This window comes from Vidua chalybeata, chromosome 3, assembly GCF_026979565.1.
Source record: "Vidua chalybeata isolate OUT-0048 chromosome 3, bVidCha1 merged haplotype, whole genome shotgun sequence".
Taxonomy (NCBI): domain Eukaryota; kingdom Metazoa; phylum Chordata; class Aves; order Passeriformes; family Viduidae; genus Vidua; species Vidua chalybeata.
This window is the reverse complement of record NC_071532.1, coordinates 112,053,872-112,074,512: the sequence shown is the minus strand read 5'-3', so window position 1 is coordinate 112,074,512 and position 20,641 is coordinate 112,053,872. Positions and strand designations below refer to the sequence as shown.

Below are 20,641 nucleotides of genomic sequence, written 5' to 3'. Positions count from 1 at the left end.
AGGCAGGTGCGGGAATGGGGCGGGAATTCCATGGACCAAGGGGTGCTGGACAGGCAGGTGCGGGAATGGAGCGGAAATGGGGCAGGAATGGTCTGGGAATGGGAATGGGAATACGAATGGGAATGGGTATGGGGTAGGAATTCCATGGATTGAGGGGTGCTGGCCAGGCAGGTGTGGGAATGGGGCAGGAATGGTCTGGGAATGGTCCGGGAATGGAATGGGAATGGCGCGGATCCTGCTGCTGGCGGCCGCCTCCTGCGGCGGCCACGCGCTCGTCCTGGGAATCGTGGAATTCCAGAGGGGCCGCCAGGACGTGGAGCCAGGGGAGGTGGCCAGGCAGGTGCGGGAATGGGGCGGGAATGGGGCGGGAATTCCATGGATCCAGGGGTTATGGCCAGGCAGGTGCGGGAATGGGGCAGGAATGGGGCGGGAATTCCATGGATCCAGGGGTTGTGGCCAGGCAGGTGCGGGAATGGGGCAGGAATGGGGTGGGAATTCCATGGATCGAGGGGTGCTGGACAGGCAGGAGCGGGAATGGGGCGGGAATGGGATGGGAATGGTGGTAATGGGAATGGGAATGTGATGGGAATGGGAATGGGAATGGGAATGGGAATGGGTATGGGGTGGGAATTCCATGGATCGAGGGGTGCTGGCCAGGCAGGTGTGGGAATGGGGTAGGAATGGTCTGGGAATGGGGTGGGAATGGAGTGGGAATGGCACAGATCCTGCTGCTGGCGGCCGCCTCCTGCGGCGGCCACGCGCTCGTCCTGGGAATCGTGGAATTCCAGAGGGGCCGCCAGGACGTGGAGCCAGGGGAGGTGGCCAGGCAGGTGCGGGAATGGGGCGGGAATTCCATGGATCCAGGGGAGGTGGCCAGGCAGGTGCGGGAATGGGGCGGGAATTCCATGGGTCCAGGGGAGGTGGCCAGGCAGGTGCGGGAATGGGGCGGGAATTCCATGGAGCCAGGGGAGGTGGCCAGGCAGGTGCGGGAATGGGGTGGGAATTCCAAGGATCCAGGGGTGCTGGACAGGCAGGTGTGGGAATGGGGCGGGAATGGGATGGGAATGGTGGGAATGGGAATGGGAATGTGATGGGAATGGGAATGGGAATGGGAATGGGAATGGGTATGGGGTGGGAATTCCATGGATCCAGGGGTTATGGCCAGGCAGGTGTGGGAATGGGGCAGGAATGGTCTGGGAATGGGAATGGGAATAGGGGTGAGAATTCCATGGATCAAGGAGTGCTGGCCAGGCAAGTGAGGGAATGGTGGGAATGGAGAGGGAATGGAAAGAGAGTGGCCACGGATTGGGCTGGGAATGATGGGAATGGACAGGGAATGGCGAGGGAATGGGGTGGGAATGGGGCAGGAATGGAGTGGGAATGGGCTGGGAATGCTGGGAATGGAGCGGGAATGGTGGGAATTCCATGGATCGAGGGGTGCTGGCCAGGCAGGAGCGGCAATGGAGCGGAAATGGGGCAGGAATGGTATGGGAATGGTATGGGAATGGGAATGGGAATGGGAATGGGAATGGGGTGGGAATTCCATGGATCAAAGGGTGCTGGCCAGGCAGGTGTGGGAATGGGATGGGAATGGTGGGAATGGGATGGGAATGGTGGGAATGGACAAGGATTAGACTGGGAATGGTGGGAATTCCATGGATCAAGGGGAGGTGGCCAGGCAGGTGCGGGAATGGATCGGGAATGATGGACAGGGAATGGGGTGAGAATGGGGTGGGAATGAAAATTGAATGGGAATGGGAATGCTGGGAATGGTGGGAATTCCATGGATCGAGGGGTGCTGGCTAGGCAGGAGCAGGAATGGAGAGGGAATCACGCAGGAATGGGGTGGGAATGGTGGGAAAGGAGTGGTAAAGGGATGGGAATGGACAGGGAATGGGAATGGGAGTGAACAGGGAATGGTGGGAATTCCATGGATCGAGGGGTGTCGGCCAGGCAGGTGCGGGAATGGAGAGGGAATCACGCAGGAATGGGGTGGGAATGGACAGGGAATGGGAATGTGAAAGGTGGGAATGGGGTGGGAATGGTGGGGATGGGCTAGAAATGCTTGGAATTCCATGGATCCAGGGGTTATGGCCAGGCAGGTGCGGGAATGGGGCGGGAATGGGGCGGGAATGGGATGGGAATGGACAGGGAGTGGACAAGGAATGGGAATGGGAAAGGTGGGAATGGGGCAGGAATGGGGTGGGAATGGTTGGAATTCCATGGATCGAGGGGTGCCGGCGAGCCAGGGGCAGGAATAGAGCAGGAATGATGGACAGGGAATGGGGTGGGAATGGTGGAGATGGGATGGGATTGGACAGAGAATGGAGCGGGAATGGGGTGGGAATGGGGTGGGAATGATGGGAATGGACAGAGAACGGGAATGGGAATGGACAGGGAATGGTGGGAATTCCATGGATCCAGGGGTTATGGCCAGGCAGGTGCGGGAATGGAGCGGGAAACAGGCAGGAATGTGGTGGGAATAGAGTGGGAAAGGGATGGGAATGGCGGGAATGGGGTGGGAATGAAATTGGAATGGGATGGGAATGGTGGGAATGGGATGGGAATGATGGGAATGGACAGGGAACGGGAATGGGAATGGACAGGGAATGGTGGGAATTCCATGGATTGAGGGGTGCTGGCCAGGCAGGAGCGGGAATGGAGCGGGAATGATCTGGGAATGGGGTGAAAATGGGAATGGGAATGGGAATGGGAATGGGAATGGGAATGGGGTGGGAATTCCATGGATCGAGGGGTGCTGGCCAGGCAGGGGCGGGAATGGAGTGGGAAACAGGCAGGAATGCGATGGGAATGGTGGGAATAGGGTGGGAAAGGGATGGGAATGGTGGGAATGGGGTGGGAATGAAATTGGAATGGGATGGGAATGGTGGGAATGGGGTGGGAATGATGGGAATGGTGGGAATGGGAATGGGAATGGGGAGTGGGAGTGGGAATGGGAATGGACAGGGAATGGTGGGAATTCCATGGATCGAGGGGTGCCGGCCAGGCAGGAGCGGGAATGGAGTGGGAATGGTGGGAATGGGGTGGGAATGATGGGAATGGACAGAGAACGGGAATGGGAGTGGACAGGGAATGGTGGGAATTCCATGGATCGAGGCGTGCCGGCCAGGCAGGAGCGGGAATGGAGCGGGAATGTTCTGGGAATGGACAGGGAATGGAGGGGAGCAGCCACGTCTGGGGTTTTCAGAGGTTTTCCTGGAGTTTTCCGTGCGTTATCCATGGGTTATCCATGATTTATCCACGACTTTTCCATGGAAAGAAGGGAAAAAGTGGGAAATTATTCACTTTCACGGGATAATTTGGGAAGGTGGAGTTCGTGCCAAGAGTTTGGAAAACGCGGCTCAAAAAAACCCACGGAAATCCCAAATTTTACCTGATTTTTGGGATGCGTGGCCTGGGGTTTGTGGGATACGAGGGGGAAAATTTGGAGAAATCCCAGTGCAGATCCGGGAATTTGGGATTGGGGTTGGAGCTTTTCCCGCAGGATTTGGGATTTGGGATCGGAACTTTCCCACAGAATTTGGGATCTGGGATTGGAAATTTTCCCATGGGATTTAGGATTCGGGAACGGAACTTTTCCCACAGAATTTGGGATCTGGGATTGGGTCTTTTCCCGCAGAATTTGGGATTTGGGATCAGAACTTTTCCTACAGAATTTGGGTTCTGGAATTGGAGCTTTTCCCACAGAATTTGGGATTTGGGATCAGAGATTTTCCTGCAGAATTTGGGACCTGGGATCGGAATTTTTCCTGCAGAATTTGGGATCTGGGATCAGAACTTTTCCTACAGAATTTGGGTTCTGGAATTGGAGCTTTTCCCACAGAATTTGGGATTTGGGATCAGAGATTTTCCTGCAGAATTTGGGACCTGGGATCGGAACTTTTCCCGCAGAATTTGGGATTTGGGATCAGAACTTTTCCTGCAGAATTTGGGTCCTGGAATTGGAGCTTTTCCCACAGAATTTGGAATTTGGGATCAGAGATTTTCCTGCAGAATTTGGGACCTGGGATCGGAATTTTTCCTGCAGAATTTGGGATCTGGGATTGGAACTTTTCCCATGGGATTTGGGGTTGGGGATTGGAACTTTTCTCACAGAATTTGGGATCTGGGATTGGAACTTTTCCCATGGGATTTGGGATTTGGGATCCGAGCTTTTCCCACAGAATTTGGGATCTGGGTTTGAAACTTTTCCCGTGGGATTTGGGATTTGGGAATGGAACTTCTCCCACAGATTTTGGGATCTGGGATTGGGTCTTTTCCTGCAGAATTTGGGATTTGGGATTGGAGCTTTTCCTGCAGAATTTGGGATTTGGGATTGGAGTTTTCCCACAGGATTTGGGATCTGGGATTGGGTCTTTTCCTGCAGAATTTGGGATCTGGGATTGGAACTTTTCCCGTGGGATTTGGGATTTGGGAACGGAACTTTTCCCACAGAATTTGGGATCTGGGATTGGGTCTTTTCCTGCAGAATTTTGGATTTGGGATCGGAGCTTTTCCTGCAGAATTTGGGATTTGGGATTTGGGATTGGAACTTTTCCCACTGTCTTTGGGATCTGGAATTGGAGCTTTTCCTGTGGGATTTGGGATCTGCGATTGGAGCTTTTCCTGTCAATGTGGGATCTGAGATCGGAGCTTTTCCCGCAGAATTTGGGACCTGGGATCGGAAAATTCCCTCAGAATTCGGGATCTTGGATCTCCTCTATGCTGGAATTTTTCCTGCAGAATTTGGGATTTGGGATTGGAGTTTTCCCGCAGGATTTGGGATTTGGGATCAGAATTTTCCCGCAGAATTTGGGATCTGGGATTGGAACTTTTCCCGTGGGATTTGGGATTTGGGATTGGAGTTTTTCCCACAGATTTTGGGATCTGGGATCAGAACTTTTCCTGTGGGATTTAGGACCTGGGATCGGAATTTTTCCTGCAGAATTTGGGATCTGGGATCAGAACTTTTCCTGCAGAATTTGGGTTCTGGAAGTGGAGCTTTTCCCACAGAATTTGGGATTTGGGATCAGAGATTTTCCTGCAGAATTTGGGACCTGGGATCGGAATTTTTCCTGCAGAATTTGGGATCTGGGATTGGAACTTTTCCCATGGGATTTGGGATTTGGGATCCGAGCTTTTCCCACAGATTGGAGTTTTTCCCACAGATTTTGGGATCTGGGATCGGAGCTTTTCCTGCGGGATTTGGGATCCGGGATGTCCTCCATGTTGGAGCTTTTTCCACAGATTTTGGGATCTGGAATCAGAACTTTTCCTGCGGGATTTGGGATTTGGGATCGGAGCCTTTACCACAGATTTTGGGATCTGGGGTTGAAGCTTCTCCTGCAGAATTTGGGATCCGTGATCAGAGCTTTTCCCACAGGATTTGGGATCTGGGATCTCCTCTATGCTGGAATTTTCCCTGCAGGATTTGGGATCCAGGATCAGAGATTTTCCCACAGTATTTGGTAATTTGGGATCGGAGTTTTTCCCACAGGTTTTGGGATCTGGGATCGGAGCTTCTCCCGCAGGATTTGGGATCCGGAATCAGAGTTTTCCCTGCAGAATCTGGGATTTGGGATCTCCTCTGTGCCAGAGCTTTTCTTTTCTAGAAAATTTAGCTTTTCTAAATTTTTTAGAATTTGGGATCTGGAATTGGAGCTTTTCCCACAGAATTTGGGATCCGGGAAGTGTTTGGGATCTCGGGATGCATCGGGGGAGTTTTTTTGGGATGAGACTCACGGAAGGGCAGTAGGACGCTCATGGAAAAGCAGCTGGAATGGGATGGGCGAGAGGATTCCCGGGATTTTCAGCATTCCCGGGATTTTCAGCATTCCCAGTTTTCCGTGGCCACCCCAAGATTGTCCCATCCCGGGGTTTCTCCTCCTCTGTTCCCAGCTCCAGACGGATCCGGGCAATTCCCGGGAATTCCCGGCTGTGATGGGGGGGCCTGGGGCCGGATGCGGCTGTGGGACACTCCCGGGGGATTTTGGGATCTGTTCCCATCCCCGTGTCCCATCCCCAGGTCCCACAGCCCACGGATCGGGATCCAGCCCGTGGGATTGGGATCCTGCCAATGGGATTGGGATCCAGCCAATGGGATTGGGATCCAATCCATGGGATCGGGATCCAGCCCATGGGATTGGGATCCAGCCATTGGGATTGGGATCCAATCCATGGGATCGGGATCCAGCCCATGGGATTGGGATCCAGCCATTGGGATTGGGATCCAATCCATGGGATCAGGATCCAGCCATTGGGATTGGGATCCAATCCATGGGATCGGGATCCAGCCCATGGGATTGGGATCCTGCCAATGGGATTGGGATCCAATCCATGGGATCGGGTTCCAGCCCATGGGATCAGGATCCAATCCATGGGATCAGGATCCAGCCAATGGGATTGGGATCCAGCCAATGGGATCAGGATCCAATCCATGGGATTGGGATCCAGCCAATGGGATTGGGATCCAGCCCATGGGATCAGGATCCAATCCATGGGATCAGGATCCAGCCAATGGGATTGGGATCCAGCCAATGGGATCAGGATCCAATCCATGGGATCAGGATGCAGCCAATGGGATTGGGATCCAGCCAATGGGATCAGGACTGGTCCATGGGATCAGGATCCAATCCATGGGGTCAGGACCAGTCCATGGGGTCAGGATGCAATCCATGGGATCAGGATCCGATCCATGGGATCAGGACTGGTCCATGGGATCAGGATCCAATCCATGGGATCGGGACCCAACCCATGAGGACAGGTTCCAGTCCATGGGATCAGGATCCAGCCCATGGGAGCAGGATCTAATCCATGGGAACAGGATCCAGCCAATGGGATCAGGATCCAATCCATAGGGACAGGATCCAATCCACGGGGACAGGATCCAGTCCATGGGATCAGGATCCAACCCAAAGATGGGATCCACCCCATGGATCAGGATCAATCCATGGGGTCAGGACCCAATCCATGGAGTCAGGATTGAGTCCACGGGATCTGGATCAATCCTGTTGCATCAGGATCCAATCCACGGGATCAGGATTCAATCCAAAGATGGGATCAATCCATGGGATCAGGACCCAATCCATGGGGTCAGGATCGAGTCCATGGGATCAGGATCCAGTCCATGGGAACAGGATCCAATCCACGGGATCAGGATTAAATCCATGGGGTCAGGATCCAATCCATGGGATCAGGATCCAGTCCAAAGATGGGATCCACCCCATGGATCTGGATCAATCAGATTGGATAATTCAGGACCCAATCCATGGATCAGGATCAATCCTGTGGGATTGATCAGGATCCAATCCACGGGAGCAGGATCTAGGACATGGGGACAGGATCCAGTTGATGGGGTCGGGATCCAGTCCATGGGATCAGGATGCAGCCAATGGGACCAGGATCCAATCAATGGGATCAGGATCCAATCCATGGGGTCAGGATCCAATCCATGGGATCAGGATCCAGTCCATGGGATCAGGATCCAATCCATGGGTCAGGATCCAATCCATGGGATCAGAATCCAATCCATGGGATCAGGATTCAATCCACAGGGACAGGATCCAATCCAAAGATGGGATCCATCCCATGGACCTGGATCACTCCCACGGGATCACCTCCCCACGCTCAGGATGTTCCCGGTGGGGCGGAACGGGAACGGTCCCGAATTTTTGGCCGCTCCCGGGAATGCTGATTCGGAACCGGGCCGTGTTTTTCCGGAACGTTCTCGCTCCGAGGGCTGCAATTCCCAGGGAACGGCGCCACGTGATCCGCTCGGAGCCGCCTCTTTCCCCCGGGATCCCTCGGGATCCCCCGGGATCCCAGCCCAGCTGCCGCCTTTTTCCAAAACATCTCCGGGATTTTGAACCCCGGGATGGTCCCGGAGCAACTTTGGAGCCGCTTTCCCCCCCCCAAAATTCCCGATATTTATCCCAAAATGGGATCTGAGGTTGTTCTCCAGGGTTGGAATAAAGATCGGGGCCACGCCGGATCCGATCATCCCGGAATTCCTCCTCCTTCATCCCGGAGATCCCGTGATCCCAAATTCCTGCTGCCTCTTCTTGGAGATCCCCGATCCCAAATTCCTGATGTTCCATCCCAAATATCCCGCGATCCCAAATTCCCGCTCTTTCTCCCCGAATATCCCAAAATTCCAAATTCCAGCTCTGTCTTCCCAAGCATCCCGTGATCCCAAATTCCCACTGTTCAATCCCAAATATCCCTGATCCCAAATTCCCAATGTTCAATCCCAAAGATCCTGTGACCCCAAATTCCCGCTGTTTCTTCCCAAAGATTCCCTGATCCCAAATTCCCAAAGTTCAATCCCAAAGATCCTGTGACCCCAAATTCCCGCTGTTTCTTCCCAAAGATTCCCTGATCCCAAATTCCTCCTCGTTGTTCCCAAATATCCCTTGATCCCAAATTCCTCCTCTTCCATCCCAAATATCCCCAATCCCAAATTCTTGCTGTTCCATCCCAAATATCTCCTGATCCCAAATCCCTGCCCTTCATCCCAAATATCCCTGATCCCGAATTCCCGCCGTTGCATCCCAAATATCCCCTGATCCCAAATCCCCACTATTTCATCCCAAAGATCCTGTGATCCCAAATTCCCGCTCCTTCATCCCAAATATCCCTTGGTCCCAAATTCCCACCATTCAATCCCAAATATCCCCCAAACCAAAATTCCCACCCTTCAATCCCAAATATCCCTTGATCCCAAATTCCCACCCTTCCACCCAGAATATCCCATGATCCCAAACCCCCGCGATCCCAAATTCCTGCGACAGATCCCAAATTTCCGGTGGTTTCCCCAATTCCGTCGTACGCCTGCGCCATGGCGGTGGGCGCCATGTCGTACGTCATGGCCGACCGGAAGCACCGGAATTCCGTGATCCCAAGTTCCTCCCAAATCCCTGCTGTTCCACCCTCTGATCCCAAATTCCGGGATATCCCCTGATCCCAAATCCCAGGATATCCCCTGATCCCAAATCCCAGCCGGTTTCCCCCATTCCGTCGTTCGCCTGCGCCATGGCGGTGGGCGCCATGTCGTACGTCATGGCCGACCGGAAGCACCGGAATTCCGTGATCCCAAGTTCCTCCTAGATCCCCACCATTCCACCCCATGATCCCAAATCCCGGGATATCCCCTGATCCCAAACCCTGGGCTATCCCCTGATCCCAAATCCCGGGATATCCCCTGATCCCAAATCCCAGGATATCCCGTGATCCCAAATCCCAGCCGGTTTCCCCCATTTTGTCGTACGCCTGCGCCATGGCGGTGGGCGCCATGTCGTACGTCATGGCCGACCGGAAGCACCGGAATTCCGTGATCCCAAGTTCCTCCCAGGGTCCCTGCTGTTCCACCCCATGATCCCAAATCCCGGGCTATCCCATGATCCCAAATCCCGGGCTATCCCGTGATCCCAAATCTCCGGCGGTTTTCCCGCCCCGGCAGCTGGTGTCGAACGTGGCGCTGTACGCCTGCGCCATGGCGGTGGGCGCCATGTCGTACGTCATGGCCGACCGGAAGCACCGGAAGGCGTTCCTGGAGGCGCGGCAATCCCTGGAGGTCAAACTCAACCTGGAGGAGCAGAGCCAGCAGCAGGTGGGAATGCCGGGAGCGGGATCGGGAATGGGAATGGGAATGGGATCGGGAATGGGAATGGGATCGGGAATGGGAATGGGAATGGGAATGGGATTGGGATTGGGAATGGGAATGGGATCGGGAATGGGAATGGGAATGGGAATGGGAACGGGAATGGGATCGGGAATGGGATTCGGATTGGGAACGGGAATGGGAACGGGAATGGTGATCAGGATTGGGATTGGGAACAGGAATGGGGTGAGGATGGGGAATGGGATTGGGAATGGGAATGGGAATGGGAATGGGAACAGGGACACGGAGGCATTCCTTGGGAATGGGGGCAGGGACATGGAGCTGCTCCTTGGGAACAGGGACAGGGACACAGAGCCGTTCCTTGGGAATTTCCTGGGAACGGGGACAGGGACACGGAGCCGTTCCTCGGGAATCTCGTCCTGGGAACGGGGACAGGGACACGGAGCCGTTCCTTGGGAATGGGGACAGGGACACGGAGCCGTTCCTTGGGAATTTCCTGGGAACGGGGACAGGGACACGGAGCCGTTCCTCGGGAATGGGGACAGGGACACGGAGCCGTTCCTTGGGAATCTCCCGGGGACGGGGACACGGAGCCGTTCCTCGGGAATCTCCCGGGGATGGGGACAGGGACACGGAGCCGTTGCTCCGGTAACGGCTCTGCCGCACGCCGGCGTTCCCGGGGGAAAATCCACCTGGGTACCGAGCTCCTGGTGAGCCATGGGAATTGTCACGCGGAGCTGGGGAGGATCCGCCCGGCTCCAGCTGCAGAACCTGCCCTGATCCAGGGATATCGATCCCTGATCCAGGGATATCGATCACTGATCCAGGGATATCGATCACTGATCCAGGGATATCGATCCCTGATCCAGGGATATCGATCACTGATCCAGGGATATCGATCCCTGATCCAGGGATATCGATCACTGATCCAGGGATATCGATCACTGATCCAGGGATATTGATCACTGATCCAGGGATATCGATCACTGATCCAGGGATATTGATCACTGATCCAGGGATATTGATCACTGATCCAGGGATATTGATCACTGATCAGTCCCTGATCCAGGGATATCGATCCCTGATCCAGGGATATCGATCACTGATCCAGGGATATTGATCCCTGATCCAGGGATATCGATCACTGATCCAGGGATATTGATCACTGATCCAGGGATATTGATCCCTGATCCAGGGATATCGATCCCTGATCCAGGGATATCGATCATTGATCAGTCCCTGATCCAGGGATATTGATCACTGATCAGTCCCTGATCCAGGGATATCGATCACTGATCCAGGGATATTGATCACTGATCCAGGGATATCGATCCCTGATCCAGGGATATCGATCACTGATCCAGGGATATTGATCACTGATCCAGGGATATTGATCCCTGATCCAGGGATATTGATCACTGATCCAGGGATATTGATCCCTGATCCAGGGATATCGATCACTGATCCAGGGATATCGATCACTGATCCAGGGATATTGATCACTGATCCAGGGATATCGATCACTGATCCAGGGATATCGATCACTGATCCAGGGATATTGATCCCTGATCCAGGGATATCGATCACTGATCCAGGGATATCGATCACTGATCCAGGGATATTGATCACTGATCCAGGGATATCGATCACTGATCCAGGGATATTGATCACTGATCCAGGGATATTGATCACTGATCCAGGGATATTGATCACTGATCAGTCCCTGATCCAGGGATATCGATCACTGATCCAGGGATATTGATCACTGATCAGTCCCTGATCCAGGGATATTGATCACTGATCAGTCCCTGATCCAGGGATATCGATCCCTGATCCAGGGATATCCATCACTGAACAGTCTCTGATCCAGGGATATCGATCCCTGATCCAGGGATATTGATCACTGATCCAGGGATATTGATCACTGATCAGTCCCTGATCCAGGGATATCGATCCCTGATCCAGGGATATCGATCACTGATCCAGGGATATCGATCACTGATCCAGGGATATTGATCACTGATCAGTCCCTGATCCTGGGATATCGATCCCTGATCCAGGGATATCGATCACTGATCCAGGGATATCGATCACTGATCCAGGGATATCGATCCCTGATCCGTCCCTGATGCAGGGATATCAATCATTGATCCATCCCTGATCCATCCCGGATCCATCCTGGATCCATCCCTGGATTTGGGTTGTGGGTTTTGGGATGTGGGATGTGGGATGTGGGATTTGTGGAATCTGTGGAATTTGGGACGAGGGATCTCGGGTGTGGGATTTGGGATATTGGATTTGAGATGTGGGATGTGGGATGTTGGATTTCGGATTTGGGACCTGGGATTTGGGATCCGGGATTTGGGATCTGGGATTCGTTGCTTTTCCATGGATGGATCCCGCCGGGAATGGTTTCATCCCGGTTCGCTCCGTGGGGAAGCTCTCAGGGATCTCTGGGGACCTCGGAGCAGATCCCTTTCCTTTCCCTGGACACCCCCAAGGATTCTCTGGGAATTCCAGCCCAGCCCCTCCCCACCCTCCCAGCTGGGAATCCCTTCCCAAATTCCTCCCCTTTCCCAGGGAATTCCCGCCATTCCCAGCTCTCCCAGCCTGGCCTTGGATCCATCCCCATCCCCACTCCTCTCTGGGAAGGGATTTTGGGAATTTGGGACTCCAGGAAGGGTCTCTCTTCCCTTTTCCATCCATGAATCCCATCAAAATCCCTCGGGATGGATCCTGGGTGTCCTTGATCCCAGAATCCCGGAATGGTTTGGGATGGGATCCATGGACCTTCCATCCCATCCCATTCCCACCCCAATCCCAGATTGTTCCAACTTTTCCTTGGACACTCCCAAGGAGCGAACCAAACCCTCAGCACCGCACAACCCCCGACTTTTCCCGGAATTCCTTCCCTTTTCCATCCCCGAATCCCATAAAAATCCCTTGGGATGGATCCTGAGCGTCCTTGATCCCAGAATCCCGGAACGGTTTGGGATGGGATCCATGGATCTCCAATCCCATATCATTCCAATCCCAATCCCAAACTGCTCCAACTTTTCCTCGGACACTCCCAAGGACGAATCAACCCCTCAGCTCCGCACCACCCCCGACCATTTCCCCCCCCCCGCCGTAATCCCCGATTTCCCCCGCCGGGAACCCCCGGCGTTTTCCCGGCCGGAACATCCCAAGGCTTTCCCGGCCGGGATTGCGGAATTCCGTGCCCCCCAGGAGCGGCTGATGCTGTCCATCCTGCCCAAGCACGTGGCGGACGAGATGCTGAAGGACATGAAGAAGGACCCGAGCCAGAAGGAGCTGCAGCAGTTCAACACCATGTACATGTACCGCCACGAGAACGTCAGGTCAGCGCCACGGAATTCCCGCAATTCCCGCGGAAACCTTCCCGGGGAAAAACCGCCACACCCCCGCCGGAAGTTCCCCCCCCCCCTTTCCCCGCCTTAAAGCGTTGCCGGGAAAAAACGGCGGGAATTCCCGGAATTCTCCCGTTTTGCGCCCAGAAAACGTTCACGGAAAACCGGCGGGAAGTCCCAAAATTTCTCCCATTCTGCGCAGAAAACATTCCCGGAAAACCAGAGGGAATTCCCATAATTCTCCCATTTTGCGCCCAGAAAACGTTCCCGGAAAACCGGTGGGAATTCCCAAAATTTCTCCCATTTGGCCTATAAAACGTTCCCGGGAAACCGGTGGGAATTCCCAAAATTTTTCCCATTTGGCCTATAAAACGTTCCCGGAAACCAGTGGGAATTCCCAAAATTCTCCCATTTTGCGTGGAAAATGCTCCTGGAAAACCGGTGGGAATTCCCAAAATTTGCTCATTCTGCCCAGAAAACATTCTGGGAATTCCCAAAATTCTCCCATTCTGCCCAGAAAACATTCCCGGAAAACCGGTGGGAATTCCCAAAATTTCTCCCATTTTGCATGGAAAAAAAATCCTGGAAAACCGGTGGGAATTCCCAAAATTTCTCCCATTCTGCCCATAAAACATTCCTGAAAAACCGGTGGGAATTCCCAAAATTCGCCCCATTCTGTGCGGAAAACATTCCCGGAAAACCAGTGGGAATTCCCAAAATTCCTCCATTCTGCCCAGAAAACATTCCCGGAAAACCGGTGGGAATTCCCAAAATTCCCCCATTCTGCCCAGAAAACATTCCCGGAAAACCGTCGGGAATTCCCAAAATTGGGATTGGGCTGGGATTGAGTTTTCAGGGCATCGTTTTTGCCGTATCCGGGATTTTTTTTTTAGGAAAAATGGGAATGAGGAAGTCAGGATTGAGTTTGCATCAACACATCCGGGATATTTTTTAGGAAAAATGGGAATGGGGAAGTCGGGATTGGGTCTGCATTGACAAATCCGGGATTTTTTGGGGGGAAAATGGGAATGAGGAAGTCGGGAATGAGTTTGACTCGACAAATCCGGGATTTTTTTTTGGGAAAAATGGGAATGGGGGAAGTTGGGATTGAGTTTGTATTGCCACATCTGGGATATTTTTAGGAAAAATGGGAATGAGGAAGTCAAAATTGAGTTTGTCTCAATAAATCCAGAATATTTTTTGGGAGAAATGGGAATGAGGAAGTCGGGATTGAGTTGGTCCCGACAAATCTGGGATTTTTTTGGGGGAAAACTGGGAATGAGGAAGTTGGGAATGAGTTTGTATTGACAAATCCGGGATTTTTTTAGGAAAAATGGGAATGAGGAAGTCGGGATTCAGTTTGCATTGACAAATCCAGGATTTTTTTAGGAAAAATGGGAATGTGGAAGTCGGGATTCAGTTTGTATCAACACATCCGGGATTTTTTGGGGAAAAATGGGAATGAGGAAGTCAAAATTGAGTTTGTATCAACAAATCTGGGATTTTTTTGGGGAAAATGGGAATGAGGAATTTGGGATCGAGTTTGTCTCGACAAATCCGGGATTTTTTTAGGAAAAATGGGAATGAGGCAGTTGGGATCGAGTTTGTCTCGACAAATCCGGGATTTTTTTTGGGGAGAACCGGAATGAGGACGTCGGGTTTCTGTCTGTAGAGCGTCGCTTTCGCCGTATCCAGGATTTTTTTTTTTTGGAAAAACCGGAGTGAGGAAGTCGGGATTGCGTTTTCCGCGCGCCGTGTTCCCCTTTTCCCGGGCGTTTTTTTTTTATTTTTTCGGGAAGGGGAGGGCGGGGCCGGCTGACGGGCGGGCGGGCGCTGTCCCCGCAGCATCCTGTTCGCCGACATCGTGGGCTTCACGCAGCTCTCGTCGTCCTGCAGCGCCCAGGAGCTCGTCAAGCTCCTCAACGAGCTCTTCGCCCGCTTCGACAAGCTGGCCGCCGTGAGTGCGCGATCCCCGGAATTCCCGGAATTCCCGGAATTCCTGAAATTCACTACCCCACCCCCAAAAAAAGCTGTCCACCCCTCCACCATCCTAGGGCGATCCAACTTTTCCTTGGACGCTCCCAAGGATGAATCAACCCCTCAGCTCCGCACCGCACCCGACTTTTCCCGGAATTCCCTTCCCTTTTCCATCCCTGAATCCCATAAAAATCCCTCAGGATGGATGCTGAGCGTCCTTGATCCCAGAATCCCGGAATGGTTTGGGATGGGATCCATGGACCTTCCATCCCACCCCAGATTCCAATCCTGATGCCAGGGTGCTCCAACTTTTCCTTGGACACTCCCAAGGATGAATCAACCCCTCAGCTCCGCACCAAACCCGACTTTTTTAGATTTCCCAAAGTTTTCCTGAAATTCGCTTCCTGTTTCCATCCCCGAGTCCCATCAAAATCCCTCGGGATGGATCCTGAGCGTCCCGGATCCCAGAATCCTGGAATGGTTTGGGATGGGATCCATGGACCTTCCATCCCACCCCACATTCCAATCCCAATCCCAAACTGCTCCAACTTGGACACTCCCAGGGATGAATCAACCCCTCAGCTCCAAACCACACCCAACTTTTCCCGGAATTCCCAATTTTTTCCCGGAATTCCCTTCCCTTTTCCATCCCTGAATCCCATCAAAATCCCTCGGGATGGATCCCGAGCCTCCTTGATCCCAGAATCCCAGAATGGTTTGGGATGGGATCCATGGATCTCCAATCCCACCCCATTCCAACCCCACCATCCCAGATTGTTCCAACTTTTCCTTGGACGCTCCCAAGGATGAATCAACCCCTCAGCTCCGCACCGCACCCGACTTTTCCCGGAATTCCCTTCCCTTTTCCATCCCTGAATCCCATAAAAATCCCTCGGGATGGATGCTGAGCGTCCTTGATCCCAGAATCCCGGAATGGTTTGGGATGGGATCCATGGATCTCCAATCCCATCCCAGATTCCAATCCTGATGCCAGGGTGCTCCAACTTTTCCTTGGACACTCCCAAGGATGAATCAACCCCTCAGCTCCGCACCGCACCCGACTTTTTTAGAATTCCCAAAGTTTTCCCAAAATTCACTTCCTGTTTCCATCCATGAATTCCATAAAAATCCCTCGGGATGGATCCTGAGTGTCCTTGATCCCAGAATCCTGGAATGGTTTGGGATGGGATCCATGGAACTTCCATCCCATCCCATTCCCACCCCACCATCCCAGGATGCTTCAACTTTTCCTTGGACAAGCCCAGGGATGAATCAACCCCTCAGCTCCGCAGCGCAGCCGACTTTTCCCGGAATTCCCTTCCCTTTTCCATCCCTGAATCCCATCAAAATCCCTCGGGATGGATCCTGAGCGTCCTGGATCCCGGAATCCTGGAACGGTTTGGGATGGGATCCATGGATCTCCAATCCCATCCCAGATTCCAATCCTGATCCCAAACTGCTTCAGCTTTTCCTTGGACGTTCCCAAGGATTAATCAACGCCCCCCCTCCATACCACACCCAACTTTTCCTGTAATTCCCAAATTTTTCCCAGAATTCCCTTCCGTTTTCCATCCCCGAATCCCATAAAAATCCCTCGGGATGGATCCTGAGCGCCCCGGATCCCGGAATCCTGGAATGGTTTGGGATGGGATCCATGGAACTTCCATCCCACCCCACATTCCAATCCCGATCCCAAACTGCTCCAACTTGGGCACTCCCAGGGATGAATCAACCCCTCAGCTCCAAACCACACCCAACTTTTCCCGGAATTCCCAAATTTTTCCCAGAATTCCCTTCCCTTTTCCATCCCTGAATCCCATCAAAATCCCTCGGGATGGATCCTGAGCATCCCGGATCCCAGAATCCTGGAACGATTTGGGATGGGATCCATGGACCTTGCTTCCCACCCCACATTCCAATCCCGATGCCAAACTGCTCCAACTTGGACACTCCCAGGGATGAATCAACCCCTCAGCTCCAAACCACACCCAACGTTTCCTGGAATTCCCAAATTTTTCCCGGAATTCCCTTCCCTTTTCCATCCCTGAATCCCATAAAAATCCCTCGTGATGGATCCTGAGTGTCCTTGATCCCAGAATCCCGGAAGGGTTTGGGATGGGATCCATGGAACTTCCATCCCACCCCACTATCCCAGGACGCTCCAACTTTTCCTTGGACACTCCCAAGGATGAATCAACCCCTCCCTCTGCACCACACCCAACTTTTCCTGGAATTCCCAAATTTTTCCCAGAATTCGCTTCCCATTTCCATCCCCGAATCCCATAAAAATCCCTCGGGATGGATCCTGGGCCTCCTTGATCCCAGAATCCTGGAAGGGTTTGGGATGGGATCCATGGATCTCCAATCCCATTCCCATCCGATGGGCGGGAGACGGGGTTGGGAATGGGAAATCCGTTGGGAATTGAGCGGGAGATGGGGTTGGGAATGGGAAATCCGTCGGGAACTGGGCGGGAGATGGGGCTGGGAATGGGAAATCCGTCGGGAACTGGGCGGGAGACGGGGTTGGGAATGGGAAATCCATCGGGAATTGGGCGGGAGACGGGGTTGGGAATGGGAAATCCATCGGGAATTGGGCGGGAGACGGGGTTGGGAATGGGAAATCCATCGGGAATTGGGCGGGAGACGGGGCTGGGAATGGGAAATCCGTTGGGAATTGAGCGGGAGATGGGGTTGGGAATGGGAAATCTGTCGGGAATTGGGCGGGAGACGGGGCTGGGAATGGGAAATCTGTCGGGAATTGGGCGGGAGACGGGGTTGGGAATGGGAAATCCGTCGGGTATTGGGTGGGAGACGGGGTTGGGAATGGGAAGTCCGTCGGGTATTGGGTGGGAGACGGGGTTGGGAATGGGAAATCCATCGGGAATTGGGCGGGAGACGGGGTTGGGAATGGGAAATCCGTCGGGAACTGGGCGGGAGACGGGGTTGGGAATGGGAAATCCATCGGGAATTGGGCGGGAGACGGGGTTGGGAATGGGAAATCCGTCGGGAACTGGGCGGGAGACGGGGTTGGGAATGGGAAATCCATCGGGAATTGGGCGGGAGACGGGGTTGGGAATGGGAAATCTATCGGGAATTGGGCGGGAGACGGGGTTGGGAATGGGAAATCCGTCGGGAATTGGGCGGGAGACGGGGTTGGGAATGGGAAATCCGTCGGGAATTGGGCGGGAGGATGGGAATTCCAGGAATTGGGGGTTCCCAGAAACATCACCAGCTGCGGATCAAGATCCTGGGGGATTGCTACTACTGCATCTGTGGGCTGCCGGAATTCCGGGAGGACCACGCGGCCTGCTCCATCCGGATGGGGCTGGCCATGGTGGAGGCCATCGCGTAAGGGAACGGGAACAGGAACGGGGATTGGGAACGGGGATTGGGAACGGGGACGGGAACGGGAATGGGGACAGGAATGGGAATTGGAATGGGGATGGGGATGGGAAAGGGGATGGGGATGGGAATGGGAATGGGAATGGGAACGGGGATGGGAGCAGGGACCGGGATGGGGATGGGGATGGGAACGGGAATGGGGGCAGGAATGGGGACGGGAATTGGGAATGAGGATGGGAATTGGGACTGGAAAGGGAATGGGGATGGGAATGGGAACTGGGATGGGAATGGGAATGGGGATGGGAATGGGAATGGGGATGGGAATTTGAATGGGAATTGGAATGGGAATGGGAATGGGGATGGGAATGGGGATGGGAAAGGGAACGGGAATGGGGACAGGAATGGGAATGGGAATGGGAATGGGAATGGGGGTGGGGATGGGGATGGGAATGGAAATGGGAAGGGGGACGGGAGCAGGGACTGGAATGGGGATGGGGATGGGAACGGGAATGGGGGCAGGAATGGGGACGGGAATTGGGAATGGGGACGAGAATGGGAATTGGGATTGGGAATGGGGACGGGATTTGGAATGGGGATTGGGAATGGGGACGGGAATTGGAATGGGGATGGGGACTGGGAATGGGGACGGGGACGGGAATGGGAATGGGAATGGGAACGGGAATGGGAATGGGAACGGGAATGGGAATGGGGATGGGGATGGGGATGGAATGGGAATTGGGATTGGGGATGGGAATGGGGAATGGGGATGGGAATTGGAATGGGGATGGGGATGGAATGGGAATTGGACTGGGGATGGGAATTGGGATTGGGGATGGGGACAGGAATTGGAATGGGAATGGGGATGGGGATGGGAACTGGAACGGGAATGGGATGGGATGGGGATGGGAATTGAGTGGAAATGGAGATGGGAATGGGAATGGAGATGGAGAAATGGGAATGGGAACAGGCTTGGGGTGTGATTGCTGACGATGGAGGCCGGGCTGTGTGAGGCCGCATTCCCTGCGGATTTTCTGCGTTCCCCACGGATACTCGGCATTCCATGCTGACATTCCCCGTGGACATTCCCCATTCCCCGTGGCCATTGCCATTCCCTGTGACCATTCCTGGTCCCCATGGCCACTCCTGGTCCCCGTGGCCACTCCCCGTCCCCGTTCCCGGTCCCTGTGGCACAGCTCAGTGCGGGAGCGGACGCGCACGGCCGTGGACACTCCTGGTCCCCGTGGCCACTGCCCATCCCCATTCCCAGTCCCCGTGGCCACTGCCCATCCCCGTTCCCAGTCCCCGTGGCCACTGCCCATCCCCATTCCTGGTCCCCGTGGCCACTGCCCATCCCCGTTCCCAGTCCCCGTGGACACTCCTGGTCCCCGTGGCCACTGCCCATCCCCATTCCCAGTCCCCGTGGCCACTGCCCATCCCCGTTCCCAGTCCCCGTGGCCACTGCCCATCCCCATTCCTGGTCCCCGTGGCCACTGCCCATCCCCGTTCCCAGTCCCCGTGGACACTCCTGGTCCCCATTCCTGGTGCCCGTGGCCACTCCCGGTCCCTGTTCCCGGTGCCCGCGGCGCAGCTCGGTGCGGGAGCGGACGCGCACGACCGTGGACATTGCCAGTGGCCATTCCCCATGGCCATCCCCATTCCCTGTGGCCACTCCCTGTCCCCGTGGCCACTCCTGGTCCCTGTTCCCAGTGCTCGTGGCCAATGCTGGTCCCTGTTCCCGGTGCCCGTGGCCAATGCCGGTGTCCGTTCCCGGTGCCCGTGGCGCAGCTCGGTGCGGAAGTGGACACGCACGGCCCTGGACATTCCCAGTGGCCATTCCCCATGGCCATCCCTATTTCCCATGGCCATTCCCATTCCCTGTGGTCACTCCTGGTCCCCATTCCTGGTCCCTGTGGCCACTCCCAGTCCCCGTTCCCGGTGCCCGTGGCCAATCCCGGTGTCCGTTCCCGGTGCCCGTGGCGCAGCTCGGTGCGGGAGCGGACGTGCATGGCCATGGCCATTCCCATTCCCTCATGACCACTCCCTGTCCCCATGGCTATTCCCAGTCCCCGTTCCTGGTGCCCGTGGCCACTCCTGGTTCCCGTTCCCAGTGCCCGTGGCCAATCCCGGTGTCCGTTCCCGGTGCCTGTGGCGCCGCTCGGTGCGGGAGCGGACGCGCACGGCCGTGGACATTCCCATTCCCCATGGCCATCCCCATTCCCCATGGGCACTCCCTGTCCCCGTGGCCCATCCCAGTTCCCATTCCCGGTGCCCGTGGCCAATCCCGGTGTCAGTTCCCAGTGCCCGTGGCGCAGCTCAGTGCGGGAGCGGACGCGCA

At 54.6% G+C, this 20,641-nt stretch overlaps 1 protein-coding gene across 6 annotated transcripts in view; it reads left to right on the top strand.

Annotated features, from left to right (window-relative positions):
• Positions 1 to 20,641, top strand: part of ADCY3 (adenylate cyclase 3) — a 47,870-nt gene that overhangs the window by 2,108 nt on the left and 25,121 nt on the right. For 3 of the 6 annotated variants that reach the window (XM_053938086.1, XM_053938081.1, XM_053938082.1), the window contains exons 2-5: positions 9,458 to 9,607; positions 12,848 to 12,978; positions 14,833 to 14,944; positions 18,185 to 18,312. In XM_053938086.1, coding sequence (XP_053794061.1) covers positions 9,458 to 9,607; positions 12,848 to 12,978; positions 14,833 to 14,944; positions 18,185 to 18,312 — 521 coding nt within the window. Of the gene's footprint in view, positions 1 to 735; positions 831 to 9,457; positions 9,608 to 12,847; positions 12,979 to 14,832; positions 14,945 to 18,184; positions 18,313 to 20,641 lie in introns of those variants that run through there. The other 3 variants (XM_053938085.1, XM_053938083.1, XM_053938084.1) reach the window with 3 other exon arrangements.